The sequence below is a fragment of the Eretmochelys imbricata genome, chromosome 3, assembly GCF_965152235.1.
Source record: "Eretmochelys imbricata isolate rEreImb1 chromosome 3, rEreImb1.hap1, whole genome shotgun sequence".
In the NCBI taxonomy this organism is placed as follows: Eukaryota; Metazoa; Chordata; order Testudines; family Cheloniidae; genus Eretmochelys; species Eretmochelys imbricata.
The window spans coordinates 109,041,499-109,068,712 of NC_135574.1; the positions used below are offsets into that span (position 1 = coordinate 109,041,499).

General features: G+C 41.6%; 1 protein-coding gene across 1 annotated transcript in view; it reads left to right on the forward strand.

The window, feature by feature from the left end:
* The window catches only part of PHACTR2 (phosphatase and actin regulator 2), a 143,504-nt gene that overhangs the window by 85,677 nt on the left and 30,613 nt on the right, over positions 1-27,214 (forward strand). Inside the window, exons 3-7 of the mRNA XM_077813155.1 lie at positions 3,321-3,401; positions 7,168-7,326; positions 22,647-23,193; positions 25,431-25,627; positions 26,713-26,869. Of these exons, the coding sequence (XP_077669281.1) occupies positions 3,321-3,401; positions 7,168-7,326; positions 22,647-23,193; positions 25,431-25,627; positions 26,713-26,869 (1,141 nt within the window). The remainder of the gene's footprint in view (positions 1-3,320; positions 3,402-7,167; positions 7,327-22,646; positions 23,194-25,430; positions 25,628-26,712; positions 26,870-27,214) is intronic.

Here is a 27,214-nt window from a genome sequence, read left to right on the forward strand (position 1 = left end):
ACTGTGTGACACTTCTGTTTGTTTCTCCTTGATGAAAACCCGCGCCCATGGTTGCCTCTAAATTCCCTGTAAGCCACCCGCCCTCCCCCGTTTGATCACAGCTTGCTTGCAAAGGAAATAAAGTCACTATTATTTAAAAAACATGTATTCTTTATTAATTGATTATAAAAATAGGGAGATAACTCACAAGGTAGCCCGGGTGGGGTGTGGTAGGAGGGAAGGAAAAGGCCACTTCAAAACTTGTTGAATGATAGCCTTCTGTTGCTTGGGCTGTCTACTGGGGTGGAGTGGTTGGGTGCCCAGAGCCTCCCACCCTGCGTTCTTGGGCATCTGGGTGAGGAGGCTATGGAACGTGAGGAAGAGGGAGGAAGGTTAAACAGTGGCTGTAGCGGCAGTCTGTGATCCTGCTGCTGTTCATGAACCTCCACCAGACGCTGGAGCATGTCTGTTTGATCCTGCAGTAGCCCCAGCGTTGCATCATGCCTCCTCTGATCTTCCTGCTGCCACCTCTCCTCACATTCATTGGCCACTTTCCTGTACTCTGCTATTGTGTCCCTCCACACATTCTGCTGAGCTCTGTCAGCGCCGGACGACTGCATGAGCTCAGAGAACATTTCATCGCGCGTGCGTTTTTTTTTGCTGCCTTATTTGAGATAGCCTTTGGGATGGAGGAGGTAGGCTTGAAACATTTTTAGCTGCTGGAGTTAAAAAGGGAGTGAAGTATTTAAAAAGGTACATTTTACAGAACAATGGCTATACTCTTTCACGGTGAACAACACTATTCACATTACATAGCACATGTGATTTTGGTACAAGGTCGCATTTTGCATCTTATATTGAGTGCCTGCGGCTTTGGTGTTAGGGATCACACACGCAGGGCCGGGCAACAGAATTCGGCTTGCAGGCGGCCATGGTAAGCCATAGTCTTTCGGCTTCTGCAACCTTCATAACAGCAGCGCCCTTCTCTCCCATACCAAGCAAAGCACGTTGAGTTGGCCATTTAGTGCAGTGCTGCAGTTTTCCTGTTAATGTGCAGCAGCAGAAACCAAACTAACCCCCCGCCATCCAATTCTCTGGGATGATCGCTTTACTCCTCACTCCACAACATGGCTGGTATCAGGGAAGATCCCTGCTAGCCAAACGCGAACAGCTCAGCGCCAATGCCCCCGCCACCACCACCACCACCACCACATGGCTAACTGCAGGGAGGATTTCTTTTCAGCCACAGGCAAACAGCCCATTAGGAACAGCCACCTCTGAGTGTCCCCTTAATTAAATTCCCCTATTTCAACCAGGGTTACCATGAACGATATCACTCTCCTGAGGATAACACAGAGAGATAAAGAATGGATGTTGCTTGAATGCCAGCAAACACCGGGACCATACGCTGCCAGGCTTTGTCATGCAATGATACCAGATTACTTGCTACTAGCATGGCATAGTAAAGTGTCCTACCATGGAGGACGGAATAAGGCTGCTCTCCCCAGAAACCTTCTGCAAAGACTTTTAGAGTACCTCCAGGAGAGCTTCATGGAGATGTCCCTGGAGGATTTCCACTCCATCCCCAGACACGTTAACAGACTTTTCCAGTAGCTGTACTGGCCACGAATGCATCCCAAGTCCTCAGGGCTATTTAATCATTAAAAAACGCTTGCTTTTATAACATGTACTATATTTTAAAAGGTACACTCACCAGAGGTCCCTTCTCCGGTTTGGTTGGGTTGGGAGGGTATTTCAGTCAGGGTGATAAAAAGATCCTGGCTGTCGGGGAGAAAGGTGTGCTGTGTGCTCTCCTCAAGCTTCTCCTCCTCATCTTCCCCATCCGCAAAATCCTCCCATCATTGGAGTCCATGGACGGGGTGGGGTAGTGGTGGCGGCCCCCCCTAGAATCGCATGCAGCTCAGCATAGAAGCGACATGTCTGGGGCTTTGTCCCAGAGCGTCGGTTTGATTCTTTGTTTTTCTAGTACGCTTGTCTGAGCTCCTTGGAGATTTTTTGAAATGTTTTGGCATTTCGTCTTTTGGAACGGAGTTCTGATAGCACGGATTCCTCTCCCCATACAACGATCAGATCCAGTACCTCCCGTTCGGTCCATGCGGGAGCTCTTTTTCGATTCTGGGACTGCATGGTCACCTGTGCTGATGAGTTTGCCTGGCCAAACAGGAAATGAGATTCAAAAGTTCCTGGGGCTTTTCCTGTACACCTGGCCAGTGCATCGGAGTTCAGAGCAGTCACAATGGTGCACTGTGAAATAGCTCCTGGAGGCCAATACCTTTGAATTGCATCCACACTAACCCTAATTTGAAACGGCGATGTCGATTTCAGCACTAATCCCTTTGTTGGGGAGGAGTACAGAAATGGGTTTTAAGAGCCCTTTATGTTGAAAAAAATGGCTTTGTTTTGTGGATGGGTGCAGGGTTAATTCGATTTAACGCTGCTAAATCCGACATAAACTCGTAGTGTAGACCAGGCCTTAGACTCCTGTGTGCCTAAGTTCCATTGACTTTCAGTGAGACCTAGGATTTCAAAGGACCAGATTTTCAAAGGTATTTAGGCATCTGAAGATGCAGGTAGGTGTCTAGTGGAATTTTCAAAAGTGCCTAGGCACCTAACTAATTTGATTTTAATTGCAGTAGGTACCCAGGTGCTTTTGAAAATCCCAGTAGATGCTATCTGCTTCTTTAGGTGCTTAAATACCTTTGAAAATCAGACTGTAAGTGCCTGGCACTTTTAAAAATGAGATTGAGGCTCTTAAGTCAGTTAGGTGCTTCTGAAAATTTCACTCATGGTCTCTTTCATCCTGCACTGTCTGCTGTTAACAAGATGTCTCCATCAATTTTTACCCTGCGCTCTATTTTGGTGTGTGTTTTGTTTGTGTGGGTATGTTGCTATCTTTATATGTTTTTAAATGACTGCAAAGCTATTTATTTTTAATGAAAAATAAACTTAATTAAAATGTTTGCCATGATTTTTTCCCCAACCTAAAAACACGACTTTGCATTTTTTGCTGTGATAATCAGCCAAAATGATGATTTTGTTCCTGTTTATAACAGGCCATATTAACTTCATTTAAAGCTGTTTTTCCCATACAGTTAGGGCACCGCACAGGTTATGCTAAGCAATATTATTGCTGAGGATATTGGTTACTGTCTGACTAATAAAATAAAGAATATTTCCAGTTTGTGAGATCTGAAAAAATAACCCTTTTTTCTAGCAAAATCAAAGAGTCTGCAGAGTGTTTTTGTTTTGTTTTGTTTTTTTAATTTTACATTCGGTACCAGAATGGATGTATTCTTAACTGTGCTTTCTCTTTTTCTAAGTGTTGGAAAGGAAGATTTCGACAAGACAAAGCAGAGAGGAGCTGATAAGAAAGGGAGTTCTGAAGGAAATACCTGAGCAAGGTGATGACAAATAACTTAAAATTTAGATCTTAAACTCTAAGCATGGACATTATTATCATGTTGTTCCATTTTATAATGAATATCAGCTATCCAGTTATAAAAAGGCAGATTTGGCAAAACACTGGCAGCAAGTGGGAGAGGCAGTTTGACCAAGTGGATAGGGCACCAAACTTGGAGTCTGGAGACCTGGAGTTTGTTCCTGGTTCTGCTGTTGACTTGCTGTGTGTTCTTGGACAAGTTACTTAACCTTTCTGTGTTCTCTGTAATACTTAGCACTTCTGTAAAGCAAATTGAGTTCTGTAGATGAAAAGTGCTAAGTAATTAATGTTACTTTTTGAAATCAGTGATTCAGAGGATATTTTGAGTTGAGCAGTTCTTTCCAAAACAGCTGGAGGATGATATGGCGATTATGGATGAGAAAACTAAAAACTTTGGGGCCCTGCCACTTACCGGGTATCAGAGTAACAGCCGTGTTAGTCTGTATTCACAAAAAGAAAAGGAGTACTAGTGGCACCTTAGAGACTAACAAATTCATCGGATGAAGTGAGCTGTAGCTCACGAAAGCTTATGCTCAAATAAATTGGTTAGTCTCTAAGGTGCCACAAGTACTCCTTTTCTTTTTGCATTTGGGGTATGTGTACACTGCAGTTAAAAACCCATGGCTGGCCCATGCCAGCTGACTGAGACTAAGGGGCTCTTTCATTGTGATGTAGACATTAGAGCTCAGGCTAGAGCCCAGGCTCTAGGACCCTGCAAGGTTTTGGGGGGAGTCCCACAGCTCAGAGTGCAGCCTAAGCCCAAATGTCTATACGGCAATTAAACAGCCTGAGCCCTGTGAGCCCAAATCAGCTGACACGGGGCAGACACAGCTGTCTGATTGCAGAGTAGAAACACCCTATGTGTCACAAGTGTAAACCAAAGCAAGCAACTCAACAGCTGGTGTTTCCAATATTGAGAGGTAACAGGTGCAGTATCTCACACACACCACCACCATCACACATGCTACATTCAAATAGCAGAGGCATAAGGAGCTTTGAGGAAAACTCCCTTTGTTTAAAAACACAACCAGGTTTAGTAAATGGTAAACATAGAAAGATGTATTATGTAAAGCTTGTGTAAAGCATTGTTACCTAACTCCGATTATACCTGAAGGTTTTCAGCAGTATGCACATCTCTCTTTAAAATGTTGTTTGTTTCTGCTGTTCATAGTGGTAGTGTTTGTACTATTCTTGATTTAATAAAAAAAATCTAGATCTAATATAATCTTTGTCTAATATAATTTTAGTAACTGCAATGCTTTTCCATCTCCTAAAATTAATCCATTTGTCATGAAGACTAAAAAGACAACAGTAAAAGGAACTGACTAAGAATCTAGTGGACTATAAAAGTCTTAGAGGATAGGTTCTGATATTTCTAAAAATAGATTTCCACTAAAAAAAAAAGTTTTACTCTGACTGACCCGAGGAATCAGTGTAATGAATGTTAGGTGTGAAGTCAGGGATAGCTTAATATTTATATTCCCTGCAGCTTCATATACATTAATATTTAGAAACGGGGGGTTATTTTTATATCTGCTAGTGCTGGGGCGTGTCTCTAGACACCCTTGCAGTGTGTGTATCAGAGCATTACACTCAGCACATCTGGGTTTTAAGCTTGTCTTTGCTACTGTCTTGTTCTGTGGCTTAAAACAAGGAACTTAATTGCTCTGTGTATCAGTTTACTCATCTGTAAAACCAAATTTTTAAAAATACTTTTCTTTTGTGGTGCTGTGAGGCTTAGTTGATTGATGTTTGTAAATTGCATTTTGGTGGGAAAGGGCAATAAGTGCAATGTTTTTTAATCTCTAACTTTGATTAGAACAAGATTTAAAATAAATGAGCTAAAAATGGACACACAACGGCTGTTATTTCTTTAGCCTGCCTTCCTTCCCCCTACCCCAGAGTTAGGGTGACCAGTCAGCAAATGTGAAAAATCAGGAAAGGGGGTGGGGGGATCATAGGAGCCTATATAAGAAAAAGACCCAAAAATTGGACTGTCCCTATAAAATTGGGACATCTGGTCACCCTACCCAGAGTACTCGGTATTCTGTTGTAATACACATTAAATTCTTGTTCAGATTGGGTCAGTACAAAGAGAGAAAAGGATAGGAAGGTGAAATATTTTCTCCCTTGTTTAAGAAGGGGCATCTGTTCATTTCTATGCTTCCTAGAATGCTTCTTGCTTTACATGTGATAAACATGTATGTTTTAAAGAGCAATCTAAAAGAAGACAGAGTAGACGCTTGATGCTCTGAGAAAGAAGGCACACAAAGATAGGAGAGTAAAAGTTGGAAGGAAGGGAATGGTTAAGCAGGATGGAGAGGAGGAAGGGATGAGCACAGAGATGTAGACAGGTAAAGGAATTGCCAGGTCTTGAAGGTGAGAATGAGAAGTCTGAACCAGATGTGGAAGGTGGTCAGGAGAGTGGCATGATAAGGCCAATCAGTGAGGGAGATAATTTTGGTGACAGCATTTTGTGTAGCTTAAAGAGTGGATGGGGGGAAGTGGTGAGGCTAGTGAGGACAAGTTTATAGCAGTGAAGGCAGCAGGTGAACAGGCTGTGGGGGAAGGTATTTAACTTTGGAGGTGGAGAGGAAAGTATGGGTTTATGACAGTCTCAGTATACAAAGGACTGAAGGAGAGACGGAGGAGTCAACTATGACAGCACAGTGAAAAAGAAGATTGTGGAATTATCAGCAGTAATGAACAAGGAAGGGAGAGGAATTTAAGAAAGTGGAGTTCTATTTTTATCACGTTGAGTGGGAGCAGGTGTCTCGATAGCCAGAATGATAGAATCAGAGTCATAAGACTGAACAACGGGGGAGATCAAGGATAAAGACCAAGATTTGAGATTCATAAAGATGGTAAGAAAAACTATGTAAGAGGATGAAAATAAAGGGAAGGCAGAGTAGGCCAAGAACTGAATGCCACAAGACTCCAGCAGAGCAGGAGGAGGACAAGGAGCTATTGAAAAAGTCAACAAAGCAGCAGTTGGAGACAGAAGACGAGAATTGAGATAGAAAAAGTAATAAATTTTAGAAGGGAGAGAATTCAGTAGGAGGGGAAAGGCAGGAGGCACTTGAGAAGAAAGGTAAAAGAGAATGTCTTAGAAATGACCAGAAAGAACATAGTTGATTATCTTAATAAGGACAGTGAAGTATCTTAATAAGGAGTGGAAATCAGATTGTAGTTAGTCAAGGACAGCATAAGTAGATAATGTCCTCCAGATGTTTGGAGGCAAAGAGTGAGGAGCAAGATGCACTGAAGGGAGGGTGTGTGTGTTAAGGACAGGTTCTTAAAAAGATTGAGGAAACCATAGATAAATATTAGTAAGTAAAGATAATCTGTTGTAAGAGGTAGGGCAAAATTTGGTCTGCATAATCTTTATTACTTGTCTGATGCATGACTTAGAATTCATCTTGTGTTTCAAGGTTCAGTTTGAAGAGCGGGAAGTTGGATGATAATAATCTATGTTACTTGTTAACTGGGCACATGTGATCTGGAAGTCACAAACTCAGTGAATGGAGAGCCTTATAACATACTATTACAGAGTTGGTTAGAGTAGAACTTCATCAAAATGTTTTATACATAAAATAAATTAATGTGAAATTGTGCTTTTCTTTCATGGAAACTTAAAACCTGAAAAATCACTGAGTTGACAACAAATGGAGAACTAGCTCTTGAGCAGACTGTAAAATTGGATAATGGCTTTTTAATCTTCATTTTAGCTGGTGATGTAACAGTAAATTTTGAAACCTCAAATGGACACACCATAACAATCAGTGAAGAAACCATCCAGGAAGAAAATGTAATAAAGACCACAGAAGACAATGGCTCCTTATCAGCCAACGCATCTGCTGAGGAAGGAAAAAAAGAAGATAAAAAAGGTAAACAAACAAATCTTCATATTCTCACAAACCTTTATGGGTCATAAAGGGGAAAGTGGTCTGAGCACAGAAGTGGGAGTCAGGAAGGTCTGATTTCTAATCCCTGACTCCAGTGCTGAGTTCATTTCTGGCTTCAGGCAAGTTTCTATTTCAGATTCTCCTTCTGTAAAATGGGGATAATAATACATAGTGTAAGAGTGCATCCTTACCTCATGGGTACCCCCTCATTGCTGGTCACAGCATTGCACAGAGCTCTTGTCTCTGGCACTCTCTATAAGGCTTTTCCTCAAACCTGCAACTGTCTAAATCCTGCTCAGGGCATACTTGGCTTGGCCTTCTGGTCAAGTCACATGAAAGTCTAAAGCCTTTCTAAGGAAGCATGAGTTAGTCCAAATGGAGGTTCAAACAAGTCTTCAAACTAATGGCCCTTCCACCCCTCTCACTAGTTCCCCTGTTATATCCTGTCTGTTAAGCCTTAGCCCAGAGCTTCCCCCCCCACTAGAGAGACCTCTCTCTCATAACTGAGCTCCCTCAGGCTACTTATAAGGCCTAATTTTGCCTTCTCTAGGCAAGAGGTAATTAGTTAATCACTTCCCCAGCTGTAGAGCATGACTAATTGGGGTTCTTCCCCTTGCCTTTAGTGGATGGTGGTTAAGCCCCTTTACACATACTCATTAGCCTTTTGGGATTGTTGAAGAAATTAGTTCATGTGTACAATTTTCAAAAGTGCCCAGAGTGATTTATGAGCTTATGTCTCGGTGTCAAAAGTAACTTGGGAAGCTAAATCCCACTGACTTTCAGTGAGTCTCAGCCACCTAAGTGTCTAAGTCACTTTTGAAAATTGAACTTCGGCTCATAAGTCACTTACGTGCTTTTGAAAATTTGATCCCATGTCTGTAAGGTGCTTTGTAGAAGGCAACATATACATGCTAAATATTATTATTTGGCCAAATCATGAAGTCAGTTTAGCTTATACTGTCTTCACTCAAACTTCTATTGACTTCATTAGAAGTTTGATGGAATAAGCAAGAGTAAACACGGAGTGAAGATCACAGGATTTGTCCCGTAATTGTTGTTTCTTTTCCAACATATCTGGTAATGCACACTGCTATTTCATTGTCAGTGAAAATTACTCTTGAATTACAGCCTGTTAGTTAGACTTTCCTGAAAAGTATCAGGAATGCAAAGGGTCAGGATCTCTCTATTTCTGGATGTTTGATTTAACAGCCTTTCCAAAATATTCTGGTAGGCTTGTCTAGTGAGAAGTGCTCCTCAGAAGGTTGAGTGTGTCAATTCAGCTAATCACACAAAAAGTTTGGATCCTTCTCCAAACTGTGCAAACCTTTTGGAGCTGCAAAATGTGGCTGGAAATCTGAGAACTGGCTTTCTTGTGAGATTTCCAGTACTTGCTGCCCTCAGTTGAGCCAGAAAAACAAGACCAGCCCTTCTCATGGTATTTTGGCACATCCTGCTTCTGGTCCCAGCCAGGACTAGGAATGCGTAGATTCAGTAGAATGGAAAATAATGGGAAGGGAAAACTCACCAAAAAAGAGTTCACATTGATTTTGGGGCTAAAGATTATGTCAATTATTATTTTATCCTTTTCTACTCCGGGGTTTTCCTTGAAACATTTAAGAGCAAAATAACATTTTATTTTAATTGTGATTTGATCCTACATGGCTGATCCTGCAGAATTTAGAGTTCTAGTTAAAATAGAAGGTTCAAAGTCTACATATGTTTGCTACCTTCTATACCTACTGTGACTGCTTTGTAGAGAGCCATTCCAAACCCTTACCACAAAAGCTATCTGAGAATCGAGGAATACGTAACTATGATACCTCTTCTCTCCAATTCCTCTGAGAAATTGAGATGCTTTGGGGAAGCGATGTAATAAAAATAAGAAAAGTGGGATTTTGATCTTCTAGTTTCAATAAAGTTTTAGTAGTATTACATAGGGGATATAAAGCACTTTGAATTTGAATAGGACAATGGAAATGTTAGAGGGCCAATCCTGCAAGAAGTGGTGAACGCACTCCTCCCACTTGCTGAACAAAAGCAGCATAAGCCCATTGCACTTCACTGGAGTTACTCTTGACTTACACCACATTAAGTAAAAAGACAGTTGGGCCTATTAACTTCAGTTGGAGTTTAAGGGAAATGATGTGCTCGTGGCCTCAGAAAGAGTCTGTGTCAGAACTGGAATTGCAATGCAGGAATTCTTGACTCACTGTCCTGTGCCCAGCTCATGGAACATGCTGCTCTCTCTGATGACAACTCACACTCCGTCATAAAAATCAAAATATGAGAGCTTCAAAGTTAGCTCGAAAATTCAGGGTAACGTATTCAGGAAGTACAATCCCATGGCAGATACTCTTAACCATTTTAGAGGTACTGTACTTGTGCATAAATCTTAAAGGAGAGTTTTTGCCTACTTGACATGCATATGAGGACTGGAGACAGGATTAATTCCTTTCATTTAGTATCAGGGCATGCTGCAGTAATCAATATTGACAGACCAAAGTGTTTTTAAAAAATCATGAGATTTTAAAAAATGTGGAGGGGTCTTTCTACCTGTCTTCTGGATTTTGAGACTGTAGAGTTCATGTTTTCAAGTTTTCCCCACAACCAGGAGGGCTAGGAACTTTTCAAAAAAAGAAAAAAAAAAAAGTGAGATTCTCACAAGACTCCAGGATCTGGGGCTTTTAAGAAAAACAACAAATATCACAAGACTCTCAGTAAAATTGCAAGAGTTGGCAACACTGTGGAAATGGAATATGTTAGGAGTTAAAGGAAGAACCATCCCATGGTGATCTGTAGAGTTAGAGAAACAGGGGCAAAGAATAGACTGAAACATACAATGTAAAATGAATTAAGCAAAAGTGTATGAAACAAAAAAAACCTTCCAAGTTGTCCTGTGTGCTGCCAAACAATTCTATAAACTATAAACCCATCTGCTGCTTGTCAGTTTACAGATGCTTCTAACATTTTGTGAAAAAATTCCCTTTGGCAGCTTAATAATGTAACTGTTGCTATTTGAAATAATGATAGGGTGTCAGTCATCCAAGTGGCATGTTTAAAAGGAAATTCCTCCCTGGCATAAGGATAATGAGGAGCTGCTGACAGTTTTTACATGCAACGGGTAATTGATTATTGAGCCTTTGCAGATGCGAAACCTGGATATTGTTATAGATCATTTATTTACTCTGTGAACTCCAGTGTTTTTTAAAAGGAAAATGACCCGGCACCTTTCAAGGAAAATGAAGAGCTTAATTATGGCTGTCCTGTGTAGGTACACGGGAGTGGAGAAGAGGGAATAGGGAGCTTCTAAGTACCTCCCCACTCCAGTTCACCCACACAGAAGGCAGATGTAATTGGGTTGCTGGAGCTACAGAAGAGCTAGGCAGAGAGATCGCCAGTCTGGCTCCAGATTGGGCAAAAGTGTGGAGGAGGGGTAAAGCCAAGGACTTGTGCTTTCCCCTCCCCCTCATGTGCACTGTCCCACCCACGGACAGGAAGCAGCACTAGGGAGAGCACAGGTTACACTTGTTGTAGAAAAAGTGTCAGAATTGTAACTGCTAAGGACGATCCTCCCATCCCTTCCCCAAGCACTCCTGAGGCAGTGTGCTTACTCCTCACTACACAGCATAATACCTCCAGTGCCCCTGGCAGGATTGCTCTTCCTTCTCCGTCTCTGGCTCACTGTCTTAGTTTAGAACCTTAAGCTTTCAGTTCAGTTTAGTTTACAAAACTGATTCAATCTGTTTTTATCCCCGCTAGTTAATTTCACGCTTCGTGGTTTTCTTGGGCTTGAGGAAATATTTGGCTGAATACCCAGGAGCAAGATAGTGATGGGAACGGGGACGGAAAAGTTTAATTTTGCAGCTTGGTAGCCAGCCATGATTATTAGTGCTGTAAAAAACTATAGTAATGTTGGAAGCCAGGGCTGGTGTCTGGATGCTGTGAGACTGAGCACAAGGTTCTGAAATGTTCCTAAGCATTTACAGTAGATCAGCTGAACAATGCTGTGTGTTCTGGTGGATTTCTGCATGTCCCCCACTGCAGGAAATTTGCATGTTGATTTCCGGCTGGATTTCACAACATCTGTGAGTCTTTTTCCAACGGAGAGTTCTATTCCAAGCTTCAACAAAAGCTCTGCATTTTAACTCATTGTGATGTAGCTTCTTACCCCTTCTATTTGTCCACCGATCCCTTATCTTCCTTTAGTGTAGTTTTTTATTTGAGCGTGTAAGCCAGTGGGCTAACTCTCTGGCCCATGCATGAAAAAACACTCTCCAGCCACAGATTTTCAGTTCTGTTTTCTTCAGGGCTTTGGTTTCTTCAAAGTAAAACTATTTAACACAAGTTCAGCATATCAACCACATCCTTTTCCCCTCACCCAGTGACTTCTGCAGGGGCCTATCTACCCCTTAAAGGATTCCAGACCTGTGGAGCCTGAGTCAAGGCAAGCGTCTCTGTTTCCTTCTCGTTCATAAGTTGCTCCCTGCAGAATTACACTCTGCAAACCATTCCACTGAGAGGCATATGTAAACTAGCCTCTCTCCCCTGACCCAAAGACTCCTGCAGATTCCCTTGTACAAGGCCTCTTGCGCACTGTGCTGCTGATACAAGTGGTGACATAGAGTTAGAAGTCCACAAGTGGCTACCCCCATGTTCTTAATTAACCATGTCAATGCTCTGTACGCAAGCAGCCATAGGGAAAAATCCCTCTTCTTCTCACAGCAGTTTCATTTTTGTAGTAAGCTGTGATAACCATATGCTGTTTGCAACACTCCTTTTCCATAGCATCACCCGCTGAGTTACACTTCTCTTCCTGGAGGGGGTGACTTTGCTGTTGATGTGAATTAGGTGCCTGAGTTGCAACTCTAGCTGTTCTCTCTTCCTGAGTCTGCTGTGTTGCTGTTTCCTTGTGGTGCTCCTCTAGCATTAGAAATAATACTACTAGAACATTATGAGATAATGCTGTGGTAGATTGAGAAAAACATTGGTCTTTCATTATTAAATATCCCCAGCAATTAACAACAAGTTAACAGTAAATTTATGAATATGCAGGGAGTTATTTCTAAACATTATGGCCAGAATTTTCAGAAGGGTTTGACCGCCACCATTGGGACCCTGGTTTAAAAAGACTTCAGTTGTCACTTATAAAATAAATAGTCAAATTTTCAAAAGAACTCAGCATGTTTGGGTATCACGTCCTTTTGAAAATCAGGCCACAGTGTCACAGTGAAAGCTGCTGGATGGTGAACATTTTGTAAACCTGGACGTCATTTAGGTGTCTACACAGCAGGAGCAGAGCTTTCTCTGGCTCTCGTTGTGGGTGCTCAGCATCAGAACATCTGGCCCTTAGGGAAATATATTCTAAATATAAATGCAATATTGATTGAAGCTCTGAATGAGGCATTAACATTTGCTTTGTTTTTGTTTGTTTCTAAAAGGGTAATTTATGGGTGGATTGTCTTGGTCCAAGTGATTGCTCCCTGTCCGAATCTGGTACAAGGTGATAGTGACTAAAAGTTACTCCCATCTGATGGCTGTTTCAGGTTGTTTTATAAAATGAGTTGGTCATCTTGGTCCAGTTCCAAGTGGACGGATGTCCAAATCAGAAAATAGCACCTCATAGCTGGTGCTGGCATACCATGGAGATGGGTATGGAGAAACGGACAGATAGAGTTGGCTCTGATGGCTATTGCTGTTGTCAGTCTCAGCTGAGGTGTCAAAGAATGAATAGTCATTAAGATTAAGTCATGTACAAGCAGAATCACACTGGGGGACTCAGATAAGAACATAAGAATGGCCATGCTGGGTCAGACCAAAGGTCCGTCTAGACCAGTATCCTGTTTTCCAACAGCGGCTAATTCCAGGTGCCCCACAGCGAATGAACAGAACAGGTAATCATCAAGTGATCCATCCCCTCTCGCCCATTCCCAGCTTCTGGCAAACAGAGGCAAGGCGCACCATCCCTGCCCATCATGAAACAAGCTCAGAAACAGTTTCCTTACCTTGTAAAATGTCTTTTTTTAAGCTTTTCCCCCTTTTTTTTTTTTTAGTAGTTTATGTTATAACACAGTAGTGTACTGTATTTGCCTTTTTTTGGGCTCTGCTGCTGCCTGATTGTGTACTTCCAATTCCAAATGAGGTGTGTGGTTGACCTGTCAGTTCGTAACTCTGGTTTTCGTAACTGAGGTTCTGCTGTATGCAAGAAGAGATGTGACATGGTCAAAGTGATGGACTAGAGAAATGATCCTTACAACAGCATTCTGGATAGATATGACTGGGGCAAGATTGCACTCATCAAGACCAGAGAAAATGATGCTGCAGGAATTGAGATGTGAGACAATAAGATTTCCAGTTGTGTGGATGGATGGGACTGTGCTATTAAAGACCAATCTGTTTGTCTACTTCCTGAAGACCGTGTGGAGCTAATGGAAGATATTTTATTAATTGATTTAAGTTCTGCACTCTTAGTCCAGAGCTGGGGGAATTGAAATTCATGATTTTTTTAAATGGCTGACATCAGAAAGGGTCCAGTTGGGAATTTCACTGAACCAGCCATAGGACTGAAATCTCTCGTCTGATTTTTCTCTCCCACTGGCAGCTTCTGTCATAATCTTGCCTTTTAAAAATAGGCGGGCTTCCTTCATATATCTTCTACTACTGTCTTGATACTTTCTTCCACTGCATCAAAGTAGAAGTCATCATCGAAAAGGGAAGCTGGGGAGAATTTTGAGGCAGATGCATAGGTGCTGTAATGACTAGGTAGATATGCACAGAAAATGTATTATAAAAGAGGAAAGGAATGTTTAATAAATATATCTCCTCCTTCTCCCTGAGTGTGTCTGATCCAGGAACAAAAAGCAAGAGAGCTGAGAGATAGTTCAAGGGGTCAGTGAGCAAAAGTAGCCCTCAGTTTAATAGTTGTAAAAGGTTGTCATAATGTATCAAAAGTATTAGCAAGAACAGCCAAGTCCATAATGTTGTAAGCTTAGGCTGGAAATAAAGAATGACAAAATCAACAGTTAGTGTAAACTGATTGTACTAGATAACCCAGTAAGTGAAAAGGAATGAACTGTTTGTCTTCATTCCCACAACATGTGAAAACCAATAAGTGTGCATGCTGCGTGTAATTATGACCAATGACACACTGGCTCAAGTTCACCATTGCTAGACCACAGCATTGGTCCTAATCTTTTATCCCTGCTCCTGCGATAAAGCAGTGTAATTGTTGTCTAACATGTTATTTGTCTTTCATCTACTAATCTTTACAGTGAAGAAATGCTGCTTATTTTTTGGGAATGGATTAGAGATGTAGTAACATAGAGGGTGGAAGGCAGGACAAAGAGATCCAGAAATGGCCACTTGGCATGCAGAATCTGGTTCTAATATGATCTTAATTGTAAGAGCTGGTACACAGATTGCCACTGATTGCCAAAAATAGCTACCTCCAATATCAAAGGTAGCTATTTTTAGAAATACTTTAACTATGCACTTTTCTCCTCTATTTTCCCAAACATTGTGCTTGTCACTAACGGGCAGGTAAGACATTTGTGATTTTTGACACACGCTTACTGTTATATAAAGTGTTTTTGAAAAAGGTCAGGAAGGTTACCTGGAGACTGAACAAGTGCTGGGCTAGAATGATGGAGTAGAATAGAATTTCCATCTGGCAAGCACCTAGACACAACCACACGATGCAGAATTTTATGGAGACTACAAAATCTACTTTGATTTAGGAATTATTGATTCTTGACAACACTGTCAGTGCTGGCAGTCACAATCAGAGTCCGTGCAAGGGTGGGTGAGTATTCCCATGCCAAATAACATTCCATTTAATTTGGCTTCAGTTCTGCCTGAAGAATAGAGGTACTGTGAGGAAGATGCCTGAATAAAGTTACCATTTTTAGCAAACATGCTGTGGTACAGGAGAATTAGCTGCTGCAGCTGAAATTTCCAGCCACTGCCAGGTTTGGTAACCATTGAACCTGTGACTGTGGAGATGCCCCCATTTATTGAATGGTCACAAATTTAATACAACACTATACATTTTGCTGCTCTCAAGGGAAGGAAAAAGAACCTCAGGGAATTTGTTTGAGGGGAGAATGAAGCTCCTGGATTCTAACACTGACTCAGACTGTAGTTAGCAGACCAATCAGTGCTACTGCAAGTCAAGGGTGGAACTCAGAAACCTATGGGATAGATAAAAATTGAGAGAAGCAGGGTACGTGCTCCATCCTCCATAAAAAGGTTTTCAGTTGAGACCTAATGTAACATTTCATTGGATGATGCATTGTTATTAAATAAGAGAAGAGGAACTCTCTTCCGATTCCCAAGAGGTTAAGCAGCAGCATCTAGCTTGTCATTGCATTTACATTGTGTATGTCTGTGTCAGTCGGCTTCTGTTCACTTTCTTCTTTGTAGAGAGCACTGTTAACTGTCCTGAAAAACCAGCATCCCATGCTCCACTGCCTCCTAAGCCTAAGCCTAAAAAAGCATCAATACCTTCAAAAAATGCTCCTACTGCTGCCACTGCCACCAGCCATAAGAGTAATGAAGCACCTCATGTTAAAAAAAAAGTCAAGGCTCCTGCTAAGCAGCCCCCTGTCCCACCTCCCAAGCCAACAGGTCACAATGCAAATCGAGAAGCTGGTGAGTACTGGATAGGCAGTGCCAGAATGGTGGGTGCATGTGCATGGGGTTGCTTGTGCTAATTATTCTCTGTGTAAATTGTAATTACTAATGAATCTGCACCTTACTAGCTCTCCATTGGGCTCATACTTTGCTGTATAAAAGCTCCTCTGAAAATGGAGAAATCACTTTGCTGTCTAATGTCTGGATATGTGAGATTAAGTACTATGCAGAGGTGATGTAGAATACACAGTTAACTGCAAAAACTGAGGGTAGAGGTGTTGGGAGAAGCTGCAGAGGAAAGGGTGAGTTCCAAGACAAAATTTATCTTTGTTACTCCTCCAAAGCTCTGGGAAATGTATCACTACATATTTCTCCTGGAAATAACTAACATTTCAGTAAATTTTATAAGACTACAAGTTCTCTTAAGAGGGCAGAATCTAAAACCACTAACTTAGCCCTAGAGACTCAAATATATTTGCCTCTAGCTGCTAGAATGATTACAGCTCATTGAAAAAGTCCAACTATTCCCTCAGTTGATGGATACTTTTCAAAGATACAGAATACCCTTATCATGACAAACTATGTTGCCAGATAAATCGCAGATATACCTACCCATTGGGATACTGTTTAGCTATCAGTTAGCAATGATATTGTAAGCAGTCAAGCCTACAACACTAATATCCTTTGACTGAGAGTGGTTATAAATTATAGGATGACCCAAAAAAAAAAAAGTAAAACCACCAGAAGGCAATTAAAACACTAGTGAGTTTATAATCAGTGCACTTTGTTTATGCACTAGGCCAACTGGAAAGCTCGTTCAGTGCCTGCATTTTTCTCTCCAAATATATCACCATTGATAGATTGCAGATGTTGGCAGGTTTTGCGTTTGAAGCATGAAAGAAGAATCCTATTGAAGACACTACAAAGCTGCTAAAGTTTTGATAGTCACGTTACTAGAAAAAGTCTCATTCATGAACTTGACATTAACTACACCAGTTACCCAAATGTTCACTTTTAACCCAGAATGCATTGCTTGTATTCCACATTCAGGTGGAAAACTAAGTTCTTACAGGGTTGGGAAACTTTCTGACAAGGTAAAGCTAATAGATTTTTTTTATAGAAATAAAGCAATGGATTTAGGTGAAGAAGGTGATTAGATCCATATTTTGAATTTAGGTAAATAATTATCTTACTTGTTTGCTTAAAATAGGTGCTATCCTGGGGCCTGATTCTGTCCTCAGTGATTTTGTACAACTCACACTCCTGGGAGAATTCTGTGCCAGAAAATTAAAAATTATGCGCTAAAAAAATTAAAATACTGCGCCAAAAAATACTGCAAAATTCTGCAGATTGTATTTGTCAAAATAATGCAGTATAATCACACCAGTTTCAATTGTTTTGGTAAGTTATTTAAACTACAATACAGGAAAAAAAGTCACAATAACTATTCAGCATTTCCTAAATACATGAAAGTTAAATGACAAATACTTGGTAACTAATACCCTGCATTCCAGTTATAATCCTGGATTTTCATTTAAATTACATTACAGAACACCAAACGGAAAAATAAAAGTAGAATGTCATTTTAAGGGCTGGTCTACACTGGCAACGCTACAGTGCTGCAGCAGCGGCGTTGCCATGGCAGGGCTTTAACGTGGCTTGTGTAGTCGCGGCAGAGCACTGGGAAAGAGCTCTTCCAGGGCTCTAAAAAAAACACCTCCACGAGGGGCGTAGCTCCCAGTGCTGGTGCACTGTCTACACTGGCGCTTTACAGCGCTGAAACTTGCTGCACTCATGGGGGTGTTTTTTTCACACCCCTGAGTGAGAAAGTTACAGCACTGTAAATATCCAGTGTAGACAAGCCCTAAATTGCTCAGACTTTTCACACATGAAAGTCATACAGTTTTGCTAATCATTGTCCTGGACCTAGCTGGGTACTTTGGAAAGTGCTTGGTTCTGATTTTCCTGACATTTTATTGACTGCTTGGTAAATGTTTTATTTGCCCTCAGAAGTCCTTTTATTTTTATTTTTTTTTAAATGGGTAACTAAAAATATAATCCCATTATGCCACTTTGGCACAGGAAAAAAGTGAGAAAGCACATAGATCTTCCTAGCTGATTCCCTTACTGTCATTTATAAGGCTTACATCACTCTGGCAATGTAGGGGCCTTAAAACTTTTACAGGTTTTTATGCTCATGGGGGAATTGACTGAGACTGAGAACAGTTAACTAATAATAGAATAATTAACAATGTTACTATGCAGGCAGGTTGCTACATATCTGTCTCAGAGAATGAGATCAATTAACCATCAACAGAAACATTAACAAAATGTGGTTATTTTTACAAAAGCTACTTTCTTTAATTTAAAAACAAACAATTTTCAGTAACATGATACTAATATTTAATTGTTTTTTCAGTTCTCAAGAAGTTATATTTTACTGAGCATGCAGGCTGCTACACTTCTGCCTTTGGGACAGAGCCTTCCTCCTGCATGACAAAAAAAGACCTACCCTCGTCCACACCTCTCGAGCCGCAGTATCAAGAGAGAAGGACAGAGTCTCTCTCACTTGTTGGCCAGCCCCGCCCCCTGACGGTGATCAACGTCTGCCCCGCAGGCACGCATGCCCAGTCCCCCTCCCCCTGCAGTGATTTGCGTCTCTGAAGCTGCTCCAGGCACGCTGGAACAGACCTACTGCCTGGGTTGCCGGGGAAGAGACGCGTGTCCCCCCACAGATTTCTTTTGCATTTTTCTGCACGGCAGCCACAGAAATATGCGGGCCAAATGAATTCTGCACCCTCTCCTGGGCGCAGAATTCTGTCAGGAGTAACTCCATAAAATTATTTAGATTGCATGAGTATAACTGAAACCTGCATTTGATCTGTTGGCTATTAAAGTAATACAGACTGTGCTAATAATTTATTTCAACATTAGGTATATCATGTTCCTTTAAAAGATGGAAAAAAAATTATCCATTTTACACTGCAAAAAGAAAAGGAGTACTTGTGGCACCTTAGAGACTAACCAATTTATTTGAGCATAAGCTTTTGTGAGCTACATGTGAGCTTATGCTCAAATAAATTGGTTAGTCTCTAAGGTGCCACAAGTCCTCCTTTTCTTTTTGCGAATACAGACTGACATGGCTGTTACTCTGAAACCTGTTTTACACTGGTGGCTTTCAAAATATTTAGCACACTATACCTATTGTAAGGCCCCAAGTACACTTATGGCAATACATATAAATAGAGCTGGTTGAAAATAGCGAGTTTTCCATCACAAATTATGATGAAAATAGAAAAAAATAATTTTCTTTTAAATTTTCCATGGAAAATGTCAATTTATTGAAAACTGAAATATGTTGCCCCAAAATTGCAATGCTGTTGTGGTGCCTCATGGGAGTTGTAGGGTTCTCTGGTTGGACTACTTCTCCAGTGAGGAACCATGGTCTTGCCTCCTGGAGAGGAGAGGCAATGCATCATGGGAATCCCCAGCCACAATACATCTTAGAATATATAGGCCAGCCAGTGAGCCCAGCCCATGGAGGAGAATGGGGACATGAGTCAGCTGAGCTTCTGTTCTCATGAGGCACCATGGCAATATTTCCAAATTGGAAAAAAAATCTGGTTTTAGCTGAACTATTTTTTATTTATTTATTTAGATGAAAAATTGAAATTTTCCATGGAAAGCAAACATTTTTCACACAAAAAAAATTTACTTAGTTGAAAACCCAATTTTCCATCAAAAGACCAGTTCTGATGGAAAAATTTCAGCCAGCCCTAACAATGACAAGAATGATAATACTTCTGACCCAGCTGAAATTAGGCAGGCGATGTCACAGGGAAACATTCTTGCAGTTTTCCAGCCTGATTTCAAGTCCAGAGAGGTTCTAAGAAAGAGACAAGATTTTTCAATACCCTCACCTTTTGAAGTTTAACCAGTGACTATTATAGATTGATTGTAGATTCTGTTCCGGTTTTTAACTTCAAGCATGTGTCTAGCCTCGCTGATTTCAACCCTGTGCTTAATGCTTTACTGGATCAAGCTGTATGCTGGATCTCAGCATCTTGCAGGATTAAGCCCTTTGTAAGCACCCTTCACCTTCACAGAAAGGTTTCTACTAAATATTGAGGAGGAATAAGATACTATTTGTTTCCATTGCAAGTTCCCACTTCTGCCTTTACATTTCTTTTCTTTTTGATTGATTGATTTGTAAATTAGTTACCCCTAAAGCTCCGCTCATATGCAATACCTGCTTTACAGTCAGGTCCTGCTTTTGTGCATTTTACAGCTAGTTTGTGACATAAAGAGAGCAGCAAGTGATTTGCCTAAGGTCGCACCCTATACCAGAGAACCTTCTAAATGTCTGTACCTCATAAAATTGTGTTAGAGGAGAAAATGGCATAATAGGCTTTCTCTATTACTTTCCTGTTTCAGACTTCATGCAGCGGAAGCTGTTTTTGTATCATGAGCTTATTTCACTGAAATAAGTTTGGCAAATAGCTTTATTTTGGTTCCCATCATAATCTACTGTTTTAAAGATACAGTTAAGTGAATTTCTGTTACACATTGTTAGCCTTCTGTTCTACTCTGTAGCAGGAAGGTCTGGTGACCATCTGGCCTAGTGGTCAGCTCATGACTTTACAAGTTCTGCCAGTCAAGTCATCCCAGAGGGAGCCCCAGCTGCAGCCTCATTCACCCCCTCATGTTCCAGAGCTCATCACTACAAAGGAGCTGGGGGGGAGGCAACATAGGGGGGGAACCCCCACTCCAACAGATACCAGCCCAGAGCCCCCAGGAGTCTCTCAACGTGGCCAGCCCAGTTACTGAGTTACCCCAAATTATGTATCCCCCTGGTCATTTCCTATCAGTCTGATGCTCTCCAGTTTGGGGCATGGTTACAGGATAAGCAGACGCTCCTCAGTCTCTTAGGGTATGTCTACACTGCAATTAAAAGCTCACAGCTGGCCTGTGCCAGCTGACTCTGGCTAAGCGGCTGTGTAATTGTAGTATAGATGTTCATGCCTTGGCTGGAGCCCAGGCTCTAGGACCCTGTGAGGTGAGAGGGTGCCAGAGCTAACCCTGTCTCTGCAATTAAACAGCCCCTCAGCCTGAGTCCCAGGAAACCAAGTCAGCTGGCATGGGACTGCCCTGGGTGTCTAACAGCAATGTAGACATGTCATCAGTGTCCAGTTCAGTTAGTCAATCTGTCTCAGGGCTTTCAACTCTCAAAGAGCGAGGGATCCCAAATCCCCCTTCACAAAGCTGTTGCCACTCCCTGCACAGTTCTCAGCATCAGCCTTGTTGCCTGGTGCCACGTGCAGTGCAGAACAGTTCATTCCCCCACCCCTTCCTTCTGGGCTGCCAGTGCCCCTAAAATGTTCCTCCACTGGGAACATGCTTTGCATCTGTTGAGGACCAGGGCCTCCTAGCGCAGTATTCCTCTATTCCCCACCCTGGTTCAGTGTGGGACCTGTTGACCCCATTCCATTCTCAGAATGTTAATCCATTGATCTGTTACGTGATTCTTTTTTAAATGCTCCCATTGTCTTAATTTTAGTGCATTTCCCCTTACCAAAAATTGTGTTTGACTTCACCAGTGTTTTGATTAAAAGGATTTAATTGTATGTTTTGTGTTTAAATGAGAGTCAGAATTCTTGTATTCTCTCCCAGTTTAGCCACTGACTCATTGTGTGACCTTGGGCAAAACAGCTAGCTGTGCCTCAGTTTCCTCATCTGTAAAATGGGGGAGAAAAGCCTTACAAGAACATTGCAAGACATAATTGGATGATATAAAGTGCATTTAGATTTTCATATGAAAGGTGCTATGGAATGGCAATAATGATGACAGTCTATAATACTCTGACAAAAAAACGTAATAGGAAAGGTTAGTGTTGAAGATTATTAACTTTAGCTGCAGACTAACTGGGATTATTTGTATCTTTTTGGGGCCAGCATTGTTTAGAAAAGAGGGACTAGGGAAGTTTTCACTGGAACTAGTTCTCCACAGAATGCATACAACTAATTCTCACAAATGCTCTACATTCATGTACATCTACAGGAGGATGTACAGTACAATCATGCTTTAATGATTGTGAATCAAGACTTATACACAGACATAATAACATTTTCAAAAGCCTCTACATGATTTAGGAAACTAAGTTTCATTTTCAAGAGTAATTTAGCACTGATTGCTTAAGTCCCACTGAAAGTCAGTAGCTCATAAGTCTCTGAGTCACTTTTGAAAATGAGACAGGCTTCTGTCACCCAAGCACTTCTGAAAATTTTTCCCGATGTGTAGCTAGCTATTCAGTCAGGACAACTGTGTTATTATTTTAAACAACTGGATTTTTAAGATTATTACTAGGCATTGGCCTAGTGGTCACCACACAGTGATGACAATCAGGATCTCTAGCCTCAGCTCTAATGACCTTGGGCAACTACTTACACCTTCTGCCTCTACCCACCTCTAAAACTGAAACTAATAAGACTTACCTACCCCACAGGGGACTTGTGAGGATCAAGTAGTTAGCTGATGTTTGTCAAATGCTTAGAGTTATAGAAGTACTAAGTATAGTTGTTTTATTATTAAAATATCAAGTCACGATACAGTTCAAATGGTTTAAAGAAAAACTGCATTTCTGAGGTTGTAAAATGTTTGTCCTTTTTCATTTTAGCTAGTTCCTCTCACGTAAAAAAATCATCTGTCTCCAAGTCATCTTCTTCACAATCTCCTTCATCCACATCATCTCATCCGAAAGCCTCTAAGGAGACAGCACCTAGTAAAACGGGCACATCAGGAACTTCCAGGGGCAAGAGAAAACCCGGGAAGCAGTCAACCCCACGAACCCATGCAGATGGGGACATTTCTTCCACCTCCAATGCAGCAGCAGACAGTTTAGAAACAAAGGTGGAAAACTCTCATCCAGAGCAACCTCCCTTCATAATTTCTGAAGCTGAAGATACAGACCAGCAGAGCAAACTGATTGTCCCTCCTCCTCCCACTGCTCCTCCTCCTCTGCCGCCGCCGCCTTCCTCTCCTCCTTCAGCCAGTCAGTCCACTGACTCTCCAGAAACACCAGATGTACCCATTAGCACCGAAGCATCTGTCCCAGGCTCAGATTCTAATCCTCTTCTCCAGACTGAACATGAAACAGACAATGAAAACCTTAGCAGGGCAGCCCTAGACAGTGGCCTGGATAGGAGTGAAGAAAACACAACATGGTAAGACTCTACTGTCGTTGATAAGCAATAAGGTGCTCAGTTCATTGCAAGGGGTGGCGAAACGATTCAGATAAAGTAAGAAATGCTTGCAGTCTTGCACCTTTGCCTATCAGATCCAAAACTTTAGTTAACTTGTTTTTCATTATTATTCATTTTCACTTGCCTTTACACTTCCATGTCCCAGTCAAAAGTAGAAGTGGCAAAATACATGAATGAAACTCGAAAATGCTTTCTCAACATAACCAGAATGACGTTTGCAATGGCAACTGCTCCCCTCTCCCACCCTTTTATAAGAATAATAATAGAAATATCTGCTTGGGGTATTTTTTTTTATCAACCAGAAAGGAAGAAGAATCAGAGACTCTAAAGTCCAGAAGGGACTTCACTATTGCCATTCTGAGTAACAGGAAGGGGCCCAAATATTACAGTGATGGGCATCAATACCAAACCCTAAATAACCTTCCCGTGAGGCCCTGCCCTTGCACCACCTCTTCCGCCAAGGCCCCACCTCGCACTCGCTCCTGTCTGCCCCCTCCCCCCCATCACTCACCCTTAAGGCATAGCTCCCCGACTTTTAAAAGTGATGGGGCCATAGCCCCCTGTCCCCCCTGCTCTGGTGCCCCTGAACCCAGTCACGGTCAGCATTAAACAGTGTTAAACAAGGTGTGGGGTTTGGTATCCAGAGACCGTAGCCTTCTTAGTACCATGGCAAGTACAGTTAAAAATCATTCAACCTTTTATCAAAGATACAGAGAAGCAGGAAGAACAGTTAAAGCACTGGAAATGTAAAGTATTAAGAAAGGCTTTCATTTTAACAACATCCCTTCTCCCTTTCCCTTTAGCTGGAGAAAATTTAGAAGGAAACCTTCACCCCCCTTTGTTTGACAGTCTCTTAGATGGTATCAAAGATGGCAATAATTGTCCATTTGGGGAGAAGAGAAGTTAGCTGAGATGGGCTGGAGCTGCTGTTGTTGTGTCTGTTGTTAAAGTCTGATCCCATTTCATCTAAAGCAGTGTTTGGGATTCATCTGGAGTGGTGATGTAACTGGGTCCCTCTCTCTGGCCCAGTCTGGTCAGAATATCCCTCGGGATTAGGACAAAGAAGATCTGAGGGGTCCCAGCATATGGTGGAGTTGGCAGCCATGAGGGTAAAGCTCACTCCAGTAGTCTCCATCTGTTCTTCCATTGACACCCCCACCCCAGTCTCTTTCTTTTAAGGACCCAAAAAGGGAATGATGGTGGAATAGCCCATCCCTTCATTATTTTGTCCACTAATTAGGCCTAGTATCCGACACACCAATTTTGGCTCATTAATTTCTGGTTGTGCAGCTTCTATTTTTACCAAGCATGATTTCAACATAGTTCTTGAATCATATCAATGTGGTCGTTTTTTTTTTTTTGTTTTTGTTTTTGTTTGGACTAATTTAGTGTCTATGTCTGGTTCTCGTGCACCTGTTTATAACATTAATTACTGAAATCAACTTGACCAACTTTTCATCAACATTTGTTATTTTAGGTTATTGTAATGTCTTACTGACTGAGCTCACAATTAGGGTAAACTTGTCAGCCCCATTATCACAACCGTGCTCTGTTTTCCTCACAAGAGAAATCAGCATCATTCACAACCACACTAAGCAGTTCTAGTTTCTGCACTTAGATGGCATAAAGGGGCTGTAATCCAGATGCTAATCACCAGCAAAGAATTCCCCTGGTATAGGGGAACTCCTGGCTAGCACATCTCTGCCACGATCAAGCCCCCGTGCCTCTGTCCTTCCCTCTCATCCCACACAGAGGGTGGAAGGGCAGTGGGCACGGTGCAGCTGTACTCAGTTGCCCCAGTCCTCCACTGATATAGGCTCCACTAAGGAGAGGCATACACGAGTGGTGTAACTTAGAACTACCTAGTAGCAGCAGTCAGTGATGGAGCCAGGCTGGCCTTCAGATCAGGAAGCTGGAACTGGCCCTTTTGTACCATCCCATCCCCCTACCACAAGCAGACTTCTGGCTCAGGAGAGAATCTCCTGCACTGTATACACCTCCGATTGTTGGCTGTCAATGCATTTTATGTATTACTGGTGCAGCTCATCATTAAGACCATTTGCATCTCTTTATATATAAGATTAAGTCAGTCTGAATAAAACAGCTTGTATTTTCATGCTTGCTTATCCAGGCGGTCTCCTTTTGGTGTTCTGTGTTGCTTACCTTAATGTTACAGCATCTTTATTATGTATCAACAGTTCAGTTACCAAAGAAGACCAAGAAGAGGAGACTCCTAACCTAGCAAGTCCTCAACCAACAGAAGAACCTCCTGAGCCTATGGCCAGTCCGGAAAGTGAGAGCAGCAAAGAGAGCCACACCAGTGACTCCGATTCAGATGGGCCAATACTCTACACTGATGATGACGATGATGACGATGACAACACAAGTGCAGAAAGTAAGACAATTTAAAGAGGGATGTGTGGGGGAGAGATGGTCACTTTATATGAATGGCAAAAGTAACCCATCAGTGAGCCGGTAGTTTAACTCAGCTATTTTCTGGAAGAGCCTCCTTCATCTTTGGTTATGGATTTTTCAGGCACTTGACTCTCTTAGCACAGATGATACACTGTGTGTGTGAAAGTTTTGAAATTTCATCGGAGTGACCTATCTTGGAATGATCAGGAGGAAGCTGTTTGTCACTGTGCTGAGTTGGGATGCAGGGGAATGGCAGTCTCGGTTATGCGATTGCTTGAGTATTTCATTCATTTGCCCATTGGTCCAATACAAGGCAAGCAGTATGAAAAATGTTATTCATAGGGGTACAGGGTAGCTCAGTTGATTTCTTTTGAGATTGGGTCCCACCCTTAGTTTAAGTATTTTGGTGGGACAGTGTTGGGAGGCTTGCATTGTCATTGTCCATGCTGTATCAGGTTTTTAATGAATAGATGACTACAGCCCCCACAGCTTTCCATCTAAAATACTTTACATGCACTAAATGCACTTTTAAAAAATGGATTTGCTGTTGTGTGATAATTTCACAGATTAGGTCATGTCTGCAGAGTGCTTTGAAGAGGAAAAGCACTATAAAAGTGCTAAGTAGCATTAAAAAATGAGGAGGGGGAGTGAGGGAGAAGAGGAGAATTAGACTGAACAGTGTAAGGCTTAAGAAAAGAGAAGCAGTTTGCTAAACATGCTGTTTTTAAAAAGAAAATAAAGTAACCTGTAATGTATCAGATTTCAGGTAGATTCAAGCCCAGATTTCTCATTTTTATCATATCACTTCACAGACGATGGGTGAAGCTTGGAAATTCACTCACTACCTTTGAACATCTTGGCGGTCAGCTTGTTCTTTTCTGAGTCCTTCAGCCTTTTATTGCATGAACCAAGTTGGAACTCTTTTTCTTCTGAGGTTAATTAAAATTCCTCTCTTGCATGTGGAAAAAGCGGCTGCTGTGGGGATGTATTAAAAGTTCTTGCTGATAGTTTGCATCTGTAACCTGAGTGTGAATGAACTGACTGTCTCCCTCCTTTTTTCCTCAGGCTCTTTGGCAAGTAAAATCCGTCGTAGGGATACTCTTGCTATCAAACTTGGCAACAGACCATCTAAAAAAGAATTGGAAGACAAAAATATCTTGCAGCGTACCTCTGAGGAGGAGAGGCAGGAAATCAGACATCAGATTGGAACGAAGCTAGTGAGGTATCCATTGCAATCTGAGGGTGGGTTTGGGAGGTAGGGAAAAAAACAAGAACACTGGCATCACATCTTAAATGCAGCCACGGTATTTGGTGCAGGATATTCTGGGTTGCCAGGTCTGTGAGCATCTGATACATTCTTATGGCATGAACTAAATTATTTTGTGTACTTGAGAGACAGATTAAAAAACATGTTTTATTCCTTAATGGTAGGTGTGATGATCATATGTGTGGAATTCATGGGGCACTTTCCCTTTAATAATAATAATAATTAATTAATAATAAATATAGGCATGTGGTTCTTATCACTAGTGTCCCGGCCAAATTACAACTCCAGTAATCATATTGT